Source organism: Papaver somniferum, chromosome 2 (genome assembly GCF_003573695.1).
Source record: "Papaver somniferum cultivar HN1 chromosome 2, ASM357369v1, whole genome shotgun sequence".
NCBI classification, from domain to species: domain Eukaryota; kingdom Viridiplantae; phylum Streptophyta; class Magnoliopsida; order Ranunculales; family Papaveraceae; genus Papaver; species Papaver somniferum.
Genome location: NC_039359.1, coordinates 57,990,742 through 58,006,626, shown reverse-complemented (window position 1 = coordinate 58,006,626; position 15,885 = coordinate 57,990,742). Strand labels below are relative to the sequence as shown.

Sequence of the window (15,885 nt, the reverse complement as noted above, 5' to 3'; positions counted from 1 at the left end):
ATTGTAGTATGCCCTGCATCAGATAGAGCTGTTGTCTCTTATGATTAGACAATTATTTACATTAATGCTGCTCTTTATCATCTCACGGGTATAGGAAGTGACTACTGCCCTATTCTGTTGCTTACTAGTAAACTGGAAAATAGCACCAAAAAACCTTTTAAGGTGAATAAGGCATGGTTTAGGGACCCTAGTTGTACTGAAATCATTAAATCTTAATAGAAATGTAATTAAAATGGTTCTCCTACTTTCCAGTTCACTCATTGTCTTAGGAATACTAAATTTTGTCTAAGAAACTGGAATTATCATCATTTTGGAAATATAAACACTCAAATTTCAAATCTGGAAGGACAATTGTTTGTTTTTACTAGTACTGTTAATGGTAGAAATGACAGTAGAGTAAATGAGTTAGCTCAAAAACTCAAATACTGGTATGATATTGAGTCAGATTACTGGAGGCAAAAAGGTAAGGATGATTATTTGCTTCAGGATGATGAAATACAACTTATTTCCACCACAAAGCTAACTATAGAAGACAGAAAACTCAAATAGAATTCTTACAAGACAACCATGGGATCTGGCTAGATGAAAGGGTTGACATTGAAAATGAATTGTTAAGGCATTTTAGTTCAATGAGTAAAACATCCAACCCTCCTTGCTCTGATATGTTTTTATCCAATGTTAATACTGCTATTTCTAATGATGATAATGCCATGTTAACTACTATACCTTGTGCTGATGAAGTTAAAAAAATTGTTTTTGAGATGAAGCCATGGACTACTCCTGGTCCATATGGTTTTCCTCCAGGTTTCTACCAACTGATGTGGGAGACTATTGGACCAGATGTTGTTAAAATGGTTCAAACTTTCTTTCAATCTCATTATATTCTTAAACAATTAAATCAAAGCTTCACAACTCTCATTCCCAAGAACAACTGTCCTATGAGTGCAATTGATTTCAGACCCATTAGCTTATGCAATGTTTCATATAAGATCATATAAAAGTTGCTTGCTAATAGACTTAAATGTGTTCTGCATAAGATTATATCACCTGCACAAACTGCTTTTTTATCTGGTATACTTATCCATGATAATATCATTATTGCTCATGAGAGCTTATACATTCTATGAAGAAAACTAAAGCTAAATATGGTTGTGTTGTTATTAAGCTTGATATGTCAAAAGATTTTGACAGAGTGGAGTGGTGTTTTCTTATTGATAGTCAGAAAAAACTAGGATTCTCTGATGCTTGGTGTAACATGATTAATCAATGTATTTCTACAGTGTATACATCCATTCTTCTTAATGGATCTCCAGGTAATGTTTACTACCCTCAAAGGGGATTAAGGTAGGGTGACCCCTTATCCCCTTATCTTTTTATTCTATGTGTGGAAGCATTGTCTAGAAGCTTGGGAACTTCTGAAAATAATGATCTCATCCATGGGTTTAAAGCTAATAAGAACTGTCCTCCTATATCTCACTTATTTTTTGCTGATGATTGTCTTATTTTTATAAAGGCAAGAAGCAAAGATGCAAAGAATATGTCTACTATAATAGAGCAATTCAGTAAATTCTCAGGGCAGGCTGTGAATTTTGAGAAATCAGCTTTAGCTTTCAGCTATAAGGTTCCTAGTAATGTGAAAAATGAAATCTCCAATATCCTTAGAATAAGAAGAATGTCTCTAAATGAAAAATATTTAGGAGTTCCCCTTATCTTACAGAAGAGAAAATATGAGTCTTTTGCTCACCTCCTAGATAGTTACAAGAATAGACTTCATATATGGGATGCAATATTCCTTTCTGCACCTAGTAGAACTATTATGAGCCAAGCTGTCTTAGGAAACTTAGCTAATCACCATCTATCTGTCTTCCCTATGCCCAAAGAATTAACTGATCAAATGGACAATATTCAAATGAACTTCTGGTGGGGTAAAAAAGAAAATGAGAAAGGATATTATCCCAAAGGTTGGGATGATATTGCACTCCCTAGAGAACTAGGTGGCCTCAATATTAGAAGCACAAAAATCCTTAATATTGATCTTTTTACTAAGTTGGCTTGGAGGATGGTTTCTTCTCCTGATGAATCTTGGTCTATTATCTTAAGAGAAAAGTACTTTGCTAATGCTAATCCCCTAACTGATGTTGTGAGTGAACATGGGTCTTGGATTTAGAAGGGTATCCGCACTGGGCTAGAGATTATCAAAAAGCACCATGTCTTGGAAATTGGTGATGGTGCTTCTGTGTCAATTTGGAAAGAAAATTGGATTCCAAAGCGACATAGGCCTCCTGAATCACATTTCCAATTCACTGGTATGAAAAATGTTATTCAGTTAATTGATCAAGATAAAAAGGTTTGGAATACTGATACTTTAAAAGCTCTTTTTGATGATAACACTGTCACTGAGATTAATAGGATTAGGATTCCTTTCATTGGAAAAGATAGAATTAGATGGGAACCAGCTAGCAATAAAACTTTCTCTATTAAGTCTGCATACAATGTTATTCTTAATAACACTTTAGTTCACAAACCCACTAAGAATAATCTCAACATATGTTGGAAATCTTTCTGGAAATATAAGATTCCACCTAGAATTCATCAATTTGTTTGGAAATTCCTTCATAATTGTCTTCCAACTAAGTCTAGATTTTCTAGATTCACTAAATATCATGAAGTTCTTGTCCTTTGTGTGGCAATGCACAGGAAACTTGCCAACATCTGTTTTTTGATTGCACTGTTACTAATGTTATTTGGAATACTGTAAGCTCTAGTCTTACTGCTCATATTCAGCACAAGAATTTGCATGAATGGTTCTGTGATTTTTTCTCCACTATCAATAATAATGTATGATATGGCATGTTTCATTATTTGGCTCATCTGGAAATCCAGATGTGGAAAGATCTTTGATAACAAGCCTCTTAATCCTGTGGAAGTGGCTAACAATATCTTATTACAACTAGATGAATGGAATAGAGCTAATACTCTTCACTCAGTACAAATTCATCCCAACAGGCAAACTGTACACAAATGGGCACCTCCCTTAGTGGTGTTCTGAAAATAAATTTTGATTGCTCTCATTTAAATATAAATTGTCTGTTTGGATGGGGTCTAATATGTACAGATTTTACAGGTAATAGCCATGGATTGCGGGGAGGTGCAGCTTCTTCAATATATCCAGAGCAGGCAGAGGCACAAGCTCTTTTAGAAGCTGTTTTATGGGCTAAATCAAACGATTGGAGAAGAATACACCTGGAAGGAAATTGTGCAAATGTGATAGCTGCTCTCAATGGAAAATCCACAGCTGTGAAGTGGACAACTTATAATTTAATAACTGATGTATTAAGCATTCTGAAAATTCTAGATTTTTGGGTTTGCTCCTATGTTCACAGGGATGCAAACAATTTAGCTGATTTTTTAGCTAAACATGCTAGAACTCAATCATTATATTTTAGTTGGTTTAATAATGTCCCTTCTTGCAGTCAAGTTTTGATCCACCAAGACAAAAACAATACGTAAGCTTTCTTTATATTCAATCTATTTTCCTATTAAAAACAAAAAAAATTGACCAGGCCGAATCAAATTCAGATCGGACTCAAATAATTATGAGTCAGACATATAAACCGACTCAGACCTCGAGCCAGACATCAAAAGAAAACTACTACAAAGATTTGACCAGGCGAGTCAGATTCAGATCGGGAGACATACCAATATTACCAAAACAAGGAGACATACCAAATCAAATAGGTGTTAGATTTAAAAAAGAGGAGAGAGACACAAACACTCCTGCACTTTTTTTTCTGTCTGTTTACTCTAATTCTCTAATGGCGGCAATCAAACAAGAGGAACTACAAAACCCTAATCCCCCAAAGCTTCAAATTTATCCCACTGCTTCTACTGGAATTTCTCCTTTCTGGAAAGGTAAAAAATTTGTTCAAAATTCTCTCAGTTTTCAGTCTGAGTCAAACTCAATCACTGATTATAAACTCTGATTTGTTTTTGTTGCAGAAAAGTATGAAAAAGATGCAAAGAAGTATTGGGATGTTTTCTACAAGAGACATCAAGATAAAGTTTGTTCCTTTTCCTTCATTCACTCATTCAATCTACTAGTTCTATTCTGAGAATCTGATAAGTTGTGTTTTTGGAAATTACAGTTCTTTAAAGATAGGCATTATTTAGATAAAGAATGGGGTCATTATTTCCAGGAAGATTCAGAGACGAAAAACATTTTAGAGGTACAATTTTAAGTTAGCTAATCTTAATTTTAGATTTTTAGATTTGGGGGTTTGTTTAATTAGGCTGAAACTGTTTTTATTTTCTTAGATTGGTTGTGGAGCTGGGAACACTATATTTCCATTGGTTGCAACGTACCGGAATATCTTCGTCCACGCTTGTGATTTTTCTCCTCGGGCTGTTGATTTAGTGAAGGTTCGAGTTTGTTTAATCTTTCGGATGTACTCAATTGTTTATGTTCAATGGTACTGTTTAGTAACTAGGCTGAGTTTATGAATTGCAGTCACATAAAGAGTTCACAAGTGACCGTGTTAATGCGTTCGTTTGTGATCTTACTGCGGATGACATTAGCAAGCAGATGTCCCCGTCTTCGGTTGACATTGTGACCCTGGTACACATTATTTTTCTCATAATTGGTCTAGCTCAATTTTTCTTTTCTTTGATCTCAACTCAGCTGACATTTTAAACAGATATTTGTACTGTCTGCAGTTTCTCCTGAAAAGATGACGATGGTATTGCAGAATATCAGAAAAATTCTTAAGGTAATATGGCTACCACAGCTATAAACATTCAGTTGTCTCATACTTCGTGCTCAACTTTCCTACTGTATTGTTTAACTTGATGATGTTAATGTGCAGCCAAACGGTCTTGTACTGCTGCGGGATTATGCTGTTGGTGACCTTGCTCAGGTTAGTCTCTGTTGTGATCCTCATTACATCTTTTGTCGTTGCTATTCATGTATTAATATATCCCTGGAAAATTATTGTCTTAGATTTACTGTATTCTTTATGTTTACCAAAATCGTCCGACCTAATAGACATAATAACTTTTCCATCTTTGTTTAGAGGATATGTTGGTAGAAATAGTTGCTTATCCTCCCTAACATTAGTTGTTTGGGTGGTGAATCAATTCCTGAAGATGATATCCTCATCCTGAAGTTCATCCCCTCCAAGACTCGCTAAATCATGAAGCTTTAGTCCGAAGGAAACTGAGGTGCAAGTTGTTCTGCTCTAGGTTGTTCAATTTTGTAAGTTACTTTGGATAACATTTAGTATGCCGAGTTTTAGGCAGCCTCATTGTTGGTGAAAATTGCGGGTAAACGTTACCATGAGATCTAGTTGATCTGACGTTACAAATTTAAGTTTTAGAACTTAAGTGGCTTCCTAATTCTGTCCTTTTTGTGTAATTGACAACTCCAGAAGTTCTGTTCGTACATTTCTCCTTATTATCCCTTTTTTCTGTTTTTGAGTTTTTCTTGATTTCATATCTTACAGGAAAGATTAATTTGCAAAGATCAGATGATCAGTGAGAATTTCTATGTCAGGGGAGACGGCACTGTAAGTTCTCAACGCAGATTTGAATACGTGTCTTAAATTCTGGAATTTTTATTAATATCAGTTTCTTAATCCAAATTATCATGTTCTCAGCGTGCCTTTTACTTTTCGGAGGAGTTCTTGACGAGTTTGTTCAATGCAAATGGGTTTGATACTGAAGAAATTGAGGTGTGCTGCAAACAAGTGGAGAACCGGTCACGGGAATTAGTAATGAACCGGTATAAGCATTATAGATTTTGGGTGGATATTGTGAAGCATATTTGCTGATTTATGACTTAAAGTCTACATTCTAGTGGCAAAAGCAAATTCAAAACTATTGTACAATTTTTGTGGATTGATTGATAATTTAGTTTTCTGTGGTGCTCTATTATTTCAGGCGTTGGATTCAGTCTGTGTTCCGTTTCACGGATGGGGTAAAGTCTTCTCATATTTCAGGACCTGGAAAGAACTCGGATCTCCTTGATCAACATGCTAATGGGAGTGCCATTAGTGGAATGATCAACTTGAAGGAACCTAAAGAAGATATCGAGATTGACATGTCTGAGAGCATTGCTGTTGAAATGTTCAGTATTACACCATCCATAGATGATGCTAACCATGAGGTACGCCTTTAAGCCTGCTTTGCTGTTATGAGTGCTGTAATTTAATCTATACTGTACTTCTTCTTTTTTCGGTTGTTTAGAGCCGTACGACCTTGGCTTCCCTCGATTAAGACAACAGAAGTATCAAGCATAATGTCTTTACTGATAGTGTGATTTTGTTCACACGTCCACTCATTGTTTAGCCTGGTAATGCAGGATAGTAAATGTTTACCTTACCAAATAAGACCTCAGGGATAGATGATAAACGATTTTTCTTACTCACGCTATAACTGTGTAAAGTGTAAACAAAAGCACACTTGTACTTAACAATATAAATCAGGGCTCAGAGTTAGGCTTACACTTTAACTCTATTGAAGGGTGGTTCACCTTAAAATCTCGAGTTTCATTAAGTAGTAATCGAGCTTTACTGTTAAAACTTTCAACTCGCTGTCTGTTGTACAGAACAAGCTAACCGACAAAAAATTAATAAAATGAAAAAAGAAAATACCTAGTTCCCCTGAAACAATAGGTCGTCTTTATTTTGTGTCTTTTCTTGGGATGTACTCCCATGCTTAAAAAGTTTCTTTGTCATTATTGCCTACTAGATCATTAAGATCGAGGTAGGAGAACACAGCTTTAGTCTAAAAGGACTTTCAAAAGAACACCAGCACACATGCAAATCAACAGGGTTGATGCTATGGGAGTCGGCTCATCTAATATCAGCAGTTCTGGCTCAAAATCCTTCTATAGTTGAAGGGAAAAGGGTTCTTGAGTTGGGTAGTGGTTGCATGGGAGTGTGCTCCATGATTGCTGCTAGGTATGCAGAATCAGTTTATGCCACCGATGGAGATACGATAGCAGTTGAATTACTGAAACAAAATGTGGTCTCAAACTTGAATGAACATACTCTTAACAAAGTACTTACGAAAAGATTAGAGTGGGGTAATCGTGACGAAATAGAGGCAATCAAGAAGACGAGTCCTTCAGGGTTCGAGGTCATCATTGGTACAGATGTAACATACGTCGCTGAAGCCATCTCCCCCTTATTTGAAACTGCTAGTGAGTTGATTACTTCTTCGAATGGAAATACTGCAGCAGAATTAAAACCAGCTTTGATTCTCTGCCACATTTTTCGACGAGTTGATGAGGCTTCTATATTATTGACTGCATCAAAGTTTGGTTTCAAGCTCGTTGATAGATGGCCTGGAAGATCGTCGGTGGAGCTATCTCAAAACATAGTAAGTTCTTGGTTTTCCAGTAGTAGTAGTTACGATAGCGACCTCACCAGTTTACCTTTGCATATCTTATACTTTCACCATTGCAAGTAAAAGAAAAATTGCCATTGTTTTTATCATGTTCATGTACGATATCAGATTTAAGGTTGTGATCACATTGTTGATGTTTAAACTTAACAATGGGCTGTATTCATTTACATCAATCATAAGTCTTGCTTTAAATTTTCCAAGGTAGTTCAAATATCTGTCATATTTCAAGTCATACGACCAGTTCTTGATCGACCGGGAGATTGTTTCAGTGTGCTATATGTCCCAGTGCGGGCGGCGTGGCACGTCTGTAACAGCTGCCATACAATGTGGTTAGCGCATTTGATAGTGCTTCCTTCTGTTTCCTGTTGGGCATAGTGTGCACAATGAGATGAATGAAAATCTTGGATATCAAAGCTGCTATGTGGCAGAAAATACTCCATATGACCCAAAGTATGTGTTGTGGCCTAAATTTGTCCTCTGATAGAAAATTTGCTTTCCGGTTTAAAATCTGCTTCCTAACCTGAAACTCATAATTGGCGTTCAAATTTGTCATCCCGCAAAGTCGTGTGGAATAGCATTTGTCTTAAAGTAATCTAAAATCGAGTTACCTAAAAACGCCACTCCATGACTAAAAATTCACATTATCTAGAAGATGCTGCTATGTGATCCAAAATCTGCATAGAGAAAACTCCTCTCTAACCCAAAACATATGTTGCAATCTGCAAACCGCATCTCAAAATTTACAACATGATCCATATTTCTGCAAACCGCATCTCAAAATTTACAACGTGATCCATAATTCGTGACCCAAAATTTACTCTGTGATTCCAAAAACTGTAACTCTATAAACGAAAACTTAGATTCTGACCCAGAAACTATGACTAAAAATTTACATTGTGACCCAAAATCTACATTATAATTCAGAAAACTGTCAGTCTTTGATCCAGAATTTACACTGGTCCCAGTAATTGTGACTCAAAACCTATATGTGAACCGGTTGCCGCTTTTTGATCCAAAATTTCCATTGTGATCCTTGAACTGTGACCCAAATTTTCCATGACTGCTAACTGCGGGTACCAACATTAGCGGGGCTAGCACTAATTTACTGATCTAACGACCAACGTCGCTTGTAAAATTTTCTTATATCAAATGGTACCAACCGGCTAATGCTGGTACAAGTCTTTAGAAATCTTGAAATTTTTTATGTGCAATCCAGAAACTACTGGTGTGATATAAAATTTGCCCACACCTACCTCCCCCCAACCTACGGCTAAAACATAGAGAACAAATATACGCCGCCGGCTTGGCATATTTGCCAAAACATGGTCAAACAAAAACAACTTAAACCCCAAGCTCCGCACTCTTATTTTTTTTCTTTCTCCTCACTTCTGCAACTAATACCCTCCCTGAATCTCTCATGGCCAGCAGCTCCTCTCCGATAACCAAAACCTCCCACTCCTCCTCCGCCACCGCCGCCACCACCACCACATAAAACCATCCTCCATCCTCAATCTCTCATTGTATCCATCTAATCCGTCAATTTCTTCTTCTATGGATTTGAGAAGAATAACTCTTCTCCACAAAACTAAACCTAAACGTCTCTTATTATTCTTCACGAACCCTATTTCTTCAATCTCATCACCATCTCCACAATCACAACCACAATCAAATGATTCAGATCAAAATCTACTTATTATTAATAAGGTAAAATCAATTCTATCGAATTCAATTCTTGATACATCGAAATGTAAAGAGGAATCAATTAGATTATTATCTCCGTCAAAATTTGATTACGTTTTATTCAATATTCAATCTACTGTTAATCCTAAAACCACATTGAATTTCTTTTCATTTGCTTCGCAAAATCTAGGATTTCGTTTTACACTTAGATGTTATTGTATTTTGATTCATATACTTATTCGTTCGAATCAAATTGATTCCGCTAGATTGTTCCTTATTCGTTTAATTGATGGGAAGTTGCCGAATGTTGTGTTTGAGAATCTAGAGTATAAACATATTGAGATTGTAAAGACATTTTCAGATTCCATTTTGAAGAAATCTGAGGAGAATGGGAGTGGTGGTGTGGCTGCATTTGATTTGTTAGTTCATGTTTACTGTACCCAGTTTAGGAATTTTGGGTTGGGGATTGCGTTCGATGTGTTTAGGTTGCTTACCGGTCAAGGTTCGTTTCCGTCGATTAGAACGTGTAATTTCTTGTTGGATACACTTGTGAGAGGGAAGGAGTTTGAGAGGAGTATTGAGGTTTTTAACATTGTTTATTCTTCGGGTGGTATTGTGAATCCGGATGTTAGGACGTTTACTATGGGAGTTAATGCGTATTGCAGGGGAGGGAAAGTTGATGAAGCGATTTGTTTGTTTAAGAAGATGGAGAGTTTGGGTATTTATCCGAACGTTGTTACTTATAATACTATCATTGATGGGCTTTGCAAAAAGAAGAATGTCGATGAGGCGATTAGGTTTAAAGAGATTATGATTCAAAATGATGTGATTCCTAATGTTTATACGTTTAGTTCTATTATAAAAGGCTTGATTGATTTGGACAAGCTTGAGGATGCAAAATGTGTTTTGAAGGAAATGTCAGAGATGGGGGTTGTGCCAAATGTGGTTGTGTTTAATACTTTGATTGATGGGTACTGTAAAGTAGGTGATTTTTCGGAGGCGTCAGCATTGATAGAGAAAATGACGTCAAAAGTGATTAATCCGAACGAAGTTACTTATTATTCACTAATTGATGGCTTGTGCAATGTGGGTCGCATGGAAGAAGCTGAGCATCTCTTGGAGGAGACCTTATCAAGAGGTCTTTCTGTACGTCCAGGTGTGTTCAATTCAATTATTCACTGGCTATGTACAATTTCTAGGTTGGATTCTGCAGTACGACTCATAAGGGAGATGATGTTGAGAAATTATCGGCCCAATGAAAAGGTTCTGACGAAGCTGGTCAATGGACTTTGCAAGGAGGGGAAGCATTCTGTGGCAACTGAGATTTGGTTTAAATTATTGGAGAAAGGATTTGCCGCCAGTACACCTACCTCAAACGCTTTAGTCAGTGGATTATGCAAATCAAGAAATATGAAAGAGGCAGTTAGGCTTCTGAAGGTGATGATTGAGAGGGGGTTGCCCCTTGATATCGTCATGTACAACGCAATTATAGATGGATGTTGCAAAGATGGGAAAGTGGAAGAAGGGTTTAAGCTGAGGGATGAGATGGTTAAGCGGGGAGTTAAATCAGATATCATAACATATAGTGCACTGTTACATGGGTTGTGTGATAAGGGTAGAATGGATGAAGCTGTAAGCTTCTGGAATGAGATAAAAAGGGGTGGTCTAGTGCCGGATATTTATATGTATAACATGATGATAGATGGGTACTGCAAGGCCAAAAAAGTGGAAGAGGGAAGAAGTTTTTTTAACGAGTTAGTCAGTCAGGGGCTGGAGTTAAATTCTTCTGTGTATAACAATCTTATCAAAGGTTATTGTGGAGATGGAAATATGGTTGCTGCATTCAAACTTCGGGATGAAATGAAAGCCAAGGGTATAATGCCAAATGTTAAGACACATTCAATATTAATAGGTGGGTTTTGTGATGTTAGAAAGGTACAGGAAGCAAAGAACCTCTTTGGTGAGATGAGAACAGAGGGTTTGACCCCAAATGTTGTCTGTTACACTCAATTAATTCGTGGATTTTATGAGATAGGCGAGATGGAAAATGCATCCAATGTGATGGAGGAAATGTGTGCATTTGGTGTGGCTCCTAATGAGTACACTTACACCGTCATGATTAATGGCTACTTTAAAATGTCTGATCAAAAGGAAGCTATGAAACTTTATGGGCAAATGCTCGAGAAGGGTATTGCCCCTGATGTTGTCACATACAATACTTTGATAAATGGTTTATGTATGACAGGAAAGATGGAAGACGCTTTTATGGCATGTGATGCTATGTCTCAAAGAGGTTTGGTGATGGATAAAGTTACATATACCACATTAGTTGATGGTTTATGTAGTTTAGGCTTATCAAAAGAAGCTACCTTGATATCGGAGGGCATCATCAAGCGTGGTATGGTTCCTTGGCATGTTAAGGAAGACACCCTTTTGTAAGCCTTCTAATCTGGAGCAAATCTTGGACTTTTTTTGGAGTTATACTGCGATATCCAGAATATGCGGGGGTTATTTACGTCCTCCTGAGTGTGATCCCAAAGGTACTGCCCCTGTTTTTGCCAATTTTTGGGCTTTTTCCTCTTTGTATCTTTTTCCAATTTAGTAGCTTGTGTGGCTGACACACGTGAACTTCCTGAACTATTTTATATCTCCAAAAGCTGCTGGAATTTGTGCATGGGCGAAGTCGGAGAAGATTTGCAGGTTTAATTCATTGTTCCCTCTTTCATATTCAGTATAGAATCCATAAATCGTGATTGATGATAATGATGATAGTGCAGGTTGTATGTATGGACTATCGAAGAGGCTGCCTACTTCTCGTCCTCCTTCACCACTTCCCCCTGCCCAAATAAAACCTTGACAGTTACCATTGATGGTGCAGGTTTTTTTTTGTACTACCTCTTGTTTCTTCATCTGCGAGTTATACTTCTACTCTGATAATGGAACTTGACAACAAAACCTCTTGCAATCCAGAACTTAGATTCTTGTCACTTGGAGACTAATTCTTTGATTTATTTTTTAAAACAGTTTTTCATTTTCAAAAACGTTAAAAACAAAAAACTGCTGAAATATGTTTGGTTGGTGTGTTTTGTAAATTTATCTAGCTTCCGGTTATATTCACTTTTTCTTTTTTCCGGATCTGGAGTTAAGTGAAGTTTGACCGACTGATTTGCAGGCATGGTTCAGGAACAAATGGGCAAGAACTGCAACATATTTGCAGGGAGAACTTATAACGATGTTAAGAACTTTTGGAGTACCAGAAAGAAGAGATTGGCAAGGATGTTGCAGACAGCAAGACACCAACGGTGTCAAAGGAAACATTGGAAAATCCCGTCTTGCGTGGACTTTCTTCATTAGAGGTACATAACTTTCCTACCACCTTGTAATTCGTCCTCTTTAAATTCAACTTGATGATTAGAGCATCCACAGTCGTATTCTAAAATGGTATATATACCAATTAGCAGGGGTTGGCAGTGGATACGCTAAAAGTTGGTATATACCATATATATCAAAAACAAAAAATATATAAAAAAAAGGGTATATACCATACATGGTAAAATCATATGGTATATTTACCATACAAATTTAGCAATAGCTAAATTTGACTCCGTGGGTAGTAAAACTCCGCGCATAAACTAAGCATTGTTTAGAAGTTGGGGTGCTTTTTGAAACACCTCCAAGCATAACAACATCCTCTCATCATCAAACGGTCCATATGTGAAGTTAGTTTAGTGTTGTGTTTGTTGACGGAGTTTATTAGTCGGCCTAAATTATGGTTCGGTTTGAATCACCGCCAACTGAATATACATCTTTTGGGATCAGTTTCAATCACTGCCCAAATACACATTTAACATACACCTATTGTGGTTTTGCACTATGATTGGTAAAATGGTATTGCTTATTCCATTCCGTTTTACCATTCATGGTTGTGGATGCTATTAGAGTGTGTAAATCTTATTCCAATACATGTATATCTCAGCATATATATGAATGATTACTGACTATTAAAGTTATTGATTGCAAATTTAGGCTGGATATTTTGATACCCTTAATGTGTGTGTTCAAATATATTTTAGAATCTTACTAAAACTTTAAGAAAAACAAAACTATTCTCATGAGATATTTCTAGTTTGAATTAGATCTAAACAAATGTAATACTTGTAGGCTGTAGCAATTGTGATAATGGTAGTGATGACGTTTTTTTGCTGATGCAATTACTAGTAGTAGTTGTAATGTTATTGTATATATTAGTATGTGAGATACTAGGTAAGCTCTCTGTTTATAGTTACTGGTTATTCATTTAAACATCTATAAAAAAGAAAATCTTTTAGAAAGGTCGCAAACATGCTCTTATCATCTATACCGGGAATCTGCCGCATTAGTTTGGTCAAGTTTGTAGCATCTTTCGACCTAAATAAGGGATAAGGTTTCAAAATTCTATGGGGAGAGTTGATGTCTGTGAGAGACCACAAAAACGTGCAGGTTTAGGATGTGGTGAAAAAGTGGTAAGGCAATTGAGCAAGGAAAAAGTTGGAGGCATCATTTTTATCTTTAACAATGATGCTTTTCTGGTTTATGGTTTCGTATATATTTGTGCTTGCCAGGTTGAGTTTGACATCAACAGCATGAAGACCTAAAGCTGCGGCAGATTAGCCATTCATAAGTTAGTTTATATTTCGATTTAGTCTTTTAGCTGCACCTACGATAACATACTCATGCTTTTTTTAGTTATTTAAGCTTGTGCTAATATTAGAATATATTCAAATTATACACCCGTTGGATTCCAAATGCTATAAACCCGAAAAAAATAGTGGGAGTGAATTCCTTATCCTCTTTATGAACACAGCTTAGACCAATTTAGTTGAATAAATTTTATAGTATGCGGAATGTTTTGAATCCTGTGACACAATATATATGTTAGTATCCTTGCAAGCACGGTCTGGTTGTTAGCTCATGTAGATCATTTCTTAGTGGACTTAGGCAGCTGTGTTTGGCATGGAGGAAAAGAGGGCATAGTGAAGTCAGGGGATGTAGTTCAGTTTCATAATTCTTCTCTTATTTTTCTTAAAAGTCATGAATCTGATCTACTCTAGTTGTGATTTGTGTCTGATTTGTTGTATAGGTTTATCTCATATTTTTGTGTATGATTTGCTATATTGGATTTTCTTTTCGTGTGATCTTGTTCGTGCAATCTGTTTATGTGTGCGTTTTTTCCTCTTTATGCCTATGTTATCCATAAGCTTGTCTGTCAGTTTTATTGTCAACTGGTATAATAGGCGAGATGATCATGATGAAATACATTACCTAGTATATAAAAGGCTGTTTTTGCTTGGAGATGGAAAACGACCTATAACTATTGCTGATACCACTATTGGATCTAAATATTCAACGAGAGTGTTACTTAGCTAGATTATATAAGGGAAGTGATAGGAACAGTCATAATGAACCAAGAGTGCACATGTTCCATAGGAGATGAAATTCACATTTGTTTCTCACCAATTTGCCTATTTTGCAGGCGAATGAGAAGTGGAAGAATTGCGAATTTGCAGATCTTTGGTTGAATGAAAAGGAAGCGTATAAGATGAAACAAAGCAGGTTTGAATAGGATGGAAAGAAGAGAAGAGCTAGAGTTAAGCAGCACGTGGTGCATTGGAATTATTAATTCTACTGTGATATATCAAAGGTACTATTTTTCTAGTCTTCAATTGTTGTATTTGAAATCATTGTGGTTTGGTGCTAATGATTGCTGCTGATGAGGGGTATTAGGTCTGCTACAAACTTCACTAGAATGTGGTAAGCATATTGTTCTCGATTCTGACTCCCACTCTGTTATTCAGGTATTTATTTCTGGAAATGGGCCTTGGTTGTTTTGGCTAGGCGGAGAATAATGTATGGAAAACGAGAGTTTGAAATTTGTCCATTGTTATCGAGAAATCATTCTCTCTGCTGACCAGGTGCATTGTTAGGAAGGGGTCAGCTGGAAACTTTCAGGATTACTTTAGATTTGTATACTGATTCTTTGGCTGCTTAGAGCGTCCACAGTGGTGCGAGCATAACTAAAGACCAAAGACTAAAAAAAAAGATTAAATTTGGGTTTAGTCCGTCCTGTGACGTAGCGGGTGAAGAGTAAATTTGGTCGCGCGTTGATATAAAGTCCGCTTCATCGTCCAGCGTAGATAAAGATTACGCCTGGCATGGGGCGTTGATAAAGATAACGCCTGGTATGGGGCGTTGATAAAGACAATGCCTGTATGGGGCGTGAACTATAGCAACGCCTGGTGTGTGGGACGGAGATTATACGTTCGCCCGGGTTCAAAAAAAAAAAAAAAAAAAAAAAAATGGGGCGTTGATAAAGACAACGCCCCAACCAAAGTTTTGTAAACTTTTCAAATTTGGGTTCAAGACTTTATCAATACCCCATGGCTTATGTGGTGTCCGGCGTTGATTATACCAACGCCCCATCCAGGCGGACATTATACCAACGCCCCATCCAGGCGGACATTATACCAACGCCCTGCATCAGGCGTTAACTTTACGAACGCGCGTCTACAGGCGGACATTATACCAACGCCCGTCGGGTAGGCGGACATTATATAAACGCCCGACTATATTTGGATTTGGTCTTAATCGCCGACCAAATTTGGTCCGAGTTTTACTCTTTGATCAAATTTTGATCGATGGTCCGTCCCATTACGCCAGCCCACTCGACACCAAATTTGGGTTTAGTCGTCCACTGCAGTTGCTCCTAGGAGATTATCAAGCCCGTAGAGGATTTTTGTCCAGCTTCTCTTTTTCATTTACCTA

At 37.0% G+C, this 15,885-nt stretch overlaps 2 protein-coding genes across 3 annotated transcripts; both read left to right on the top strand.

Annotated features, from left to right (window-relative positions):
* Nucleotides 1-3,755: 3,755 nt before the first annotated feature.
* Nucleotides 3,756-7,596, top strand: LOC113347740. The gene is made up of 11 exons (XM_026591408.1): nt 3,756-3,912; nt 4,000-4,061; nt 4,146-4,226; nt 4,315-4,419; nt 4,508-4,615; nt 4,695-4,766; nt 4,863-4,913; nt 5,499-5,561; nt 5,652-5,776; nt 5,935-6,160; nt 6,745-7,596. Exons 1-11 carry the CDS (start codon nt 3,816-3,818, stop codon nt 7,465-7,467), a joined length of 1,713 nt encoding a protein of 570 aa, XP_026447193.1. The 5' UTR covers nt 3,756-3,815; the 3' UTR covers nt 7,468-7,596.
* A 1,205-nt stretch (nt 7,597-8,801) lies between these two features.
* Nucleotides 8,802-15,179, top strand: LOC113347739 (pentatricopeptide repeat-containing protein At4g19440, chloroplastic-like). Of its 2 annotated transcripts, none has more exons than XM_026591407.1 (6): nt 8,802-11,624; nt 11,742-11,784; nt 11,862-11,956; nt 12,257-12,440; nt 14,597-14,764; nt 14,919-15,179. In XM_026591407.1, the coding sequence occupies exon 1, from the start codon at nt 8,956-8,958 to the stop codon at nt 11,521-11,523; it is 2,568 nt and encodes an 855-aa protein (XP_026447192.1). In that variant the 5' UTR covers nt 8,802-8,955; the 3' UTR covers nt 11,524-11,624; nt 11,742-11,784; nt 11,862-11,956; nt 12,257-12,440; nt 14,597-14,764; nt 14,919-15,179. The 2 variants fall into 2 exon arrangements, with proteins under 2 accessions (XP_026447192.1, XP_026447191.1); XM_026591406.1 differs by having other exon boundaries at nt 11,862-11,962.
* Nucleotides 15,180-15,885: the final 706 nt, after the last annotated feature.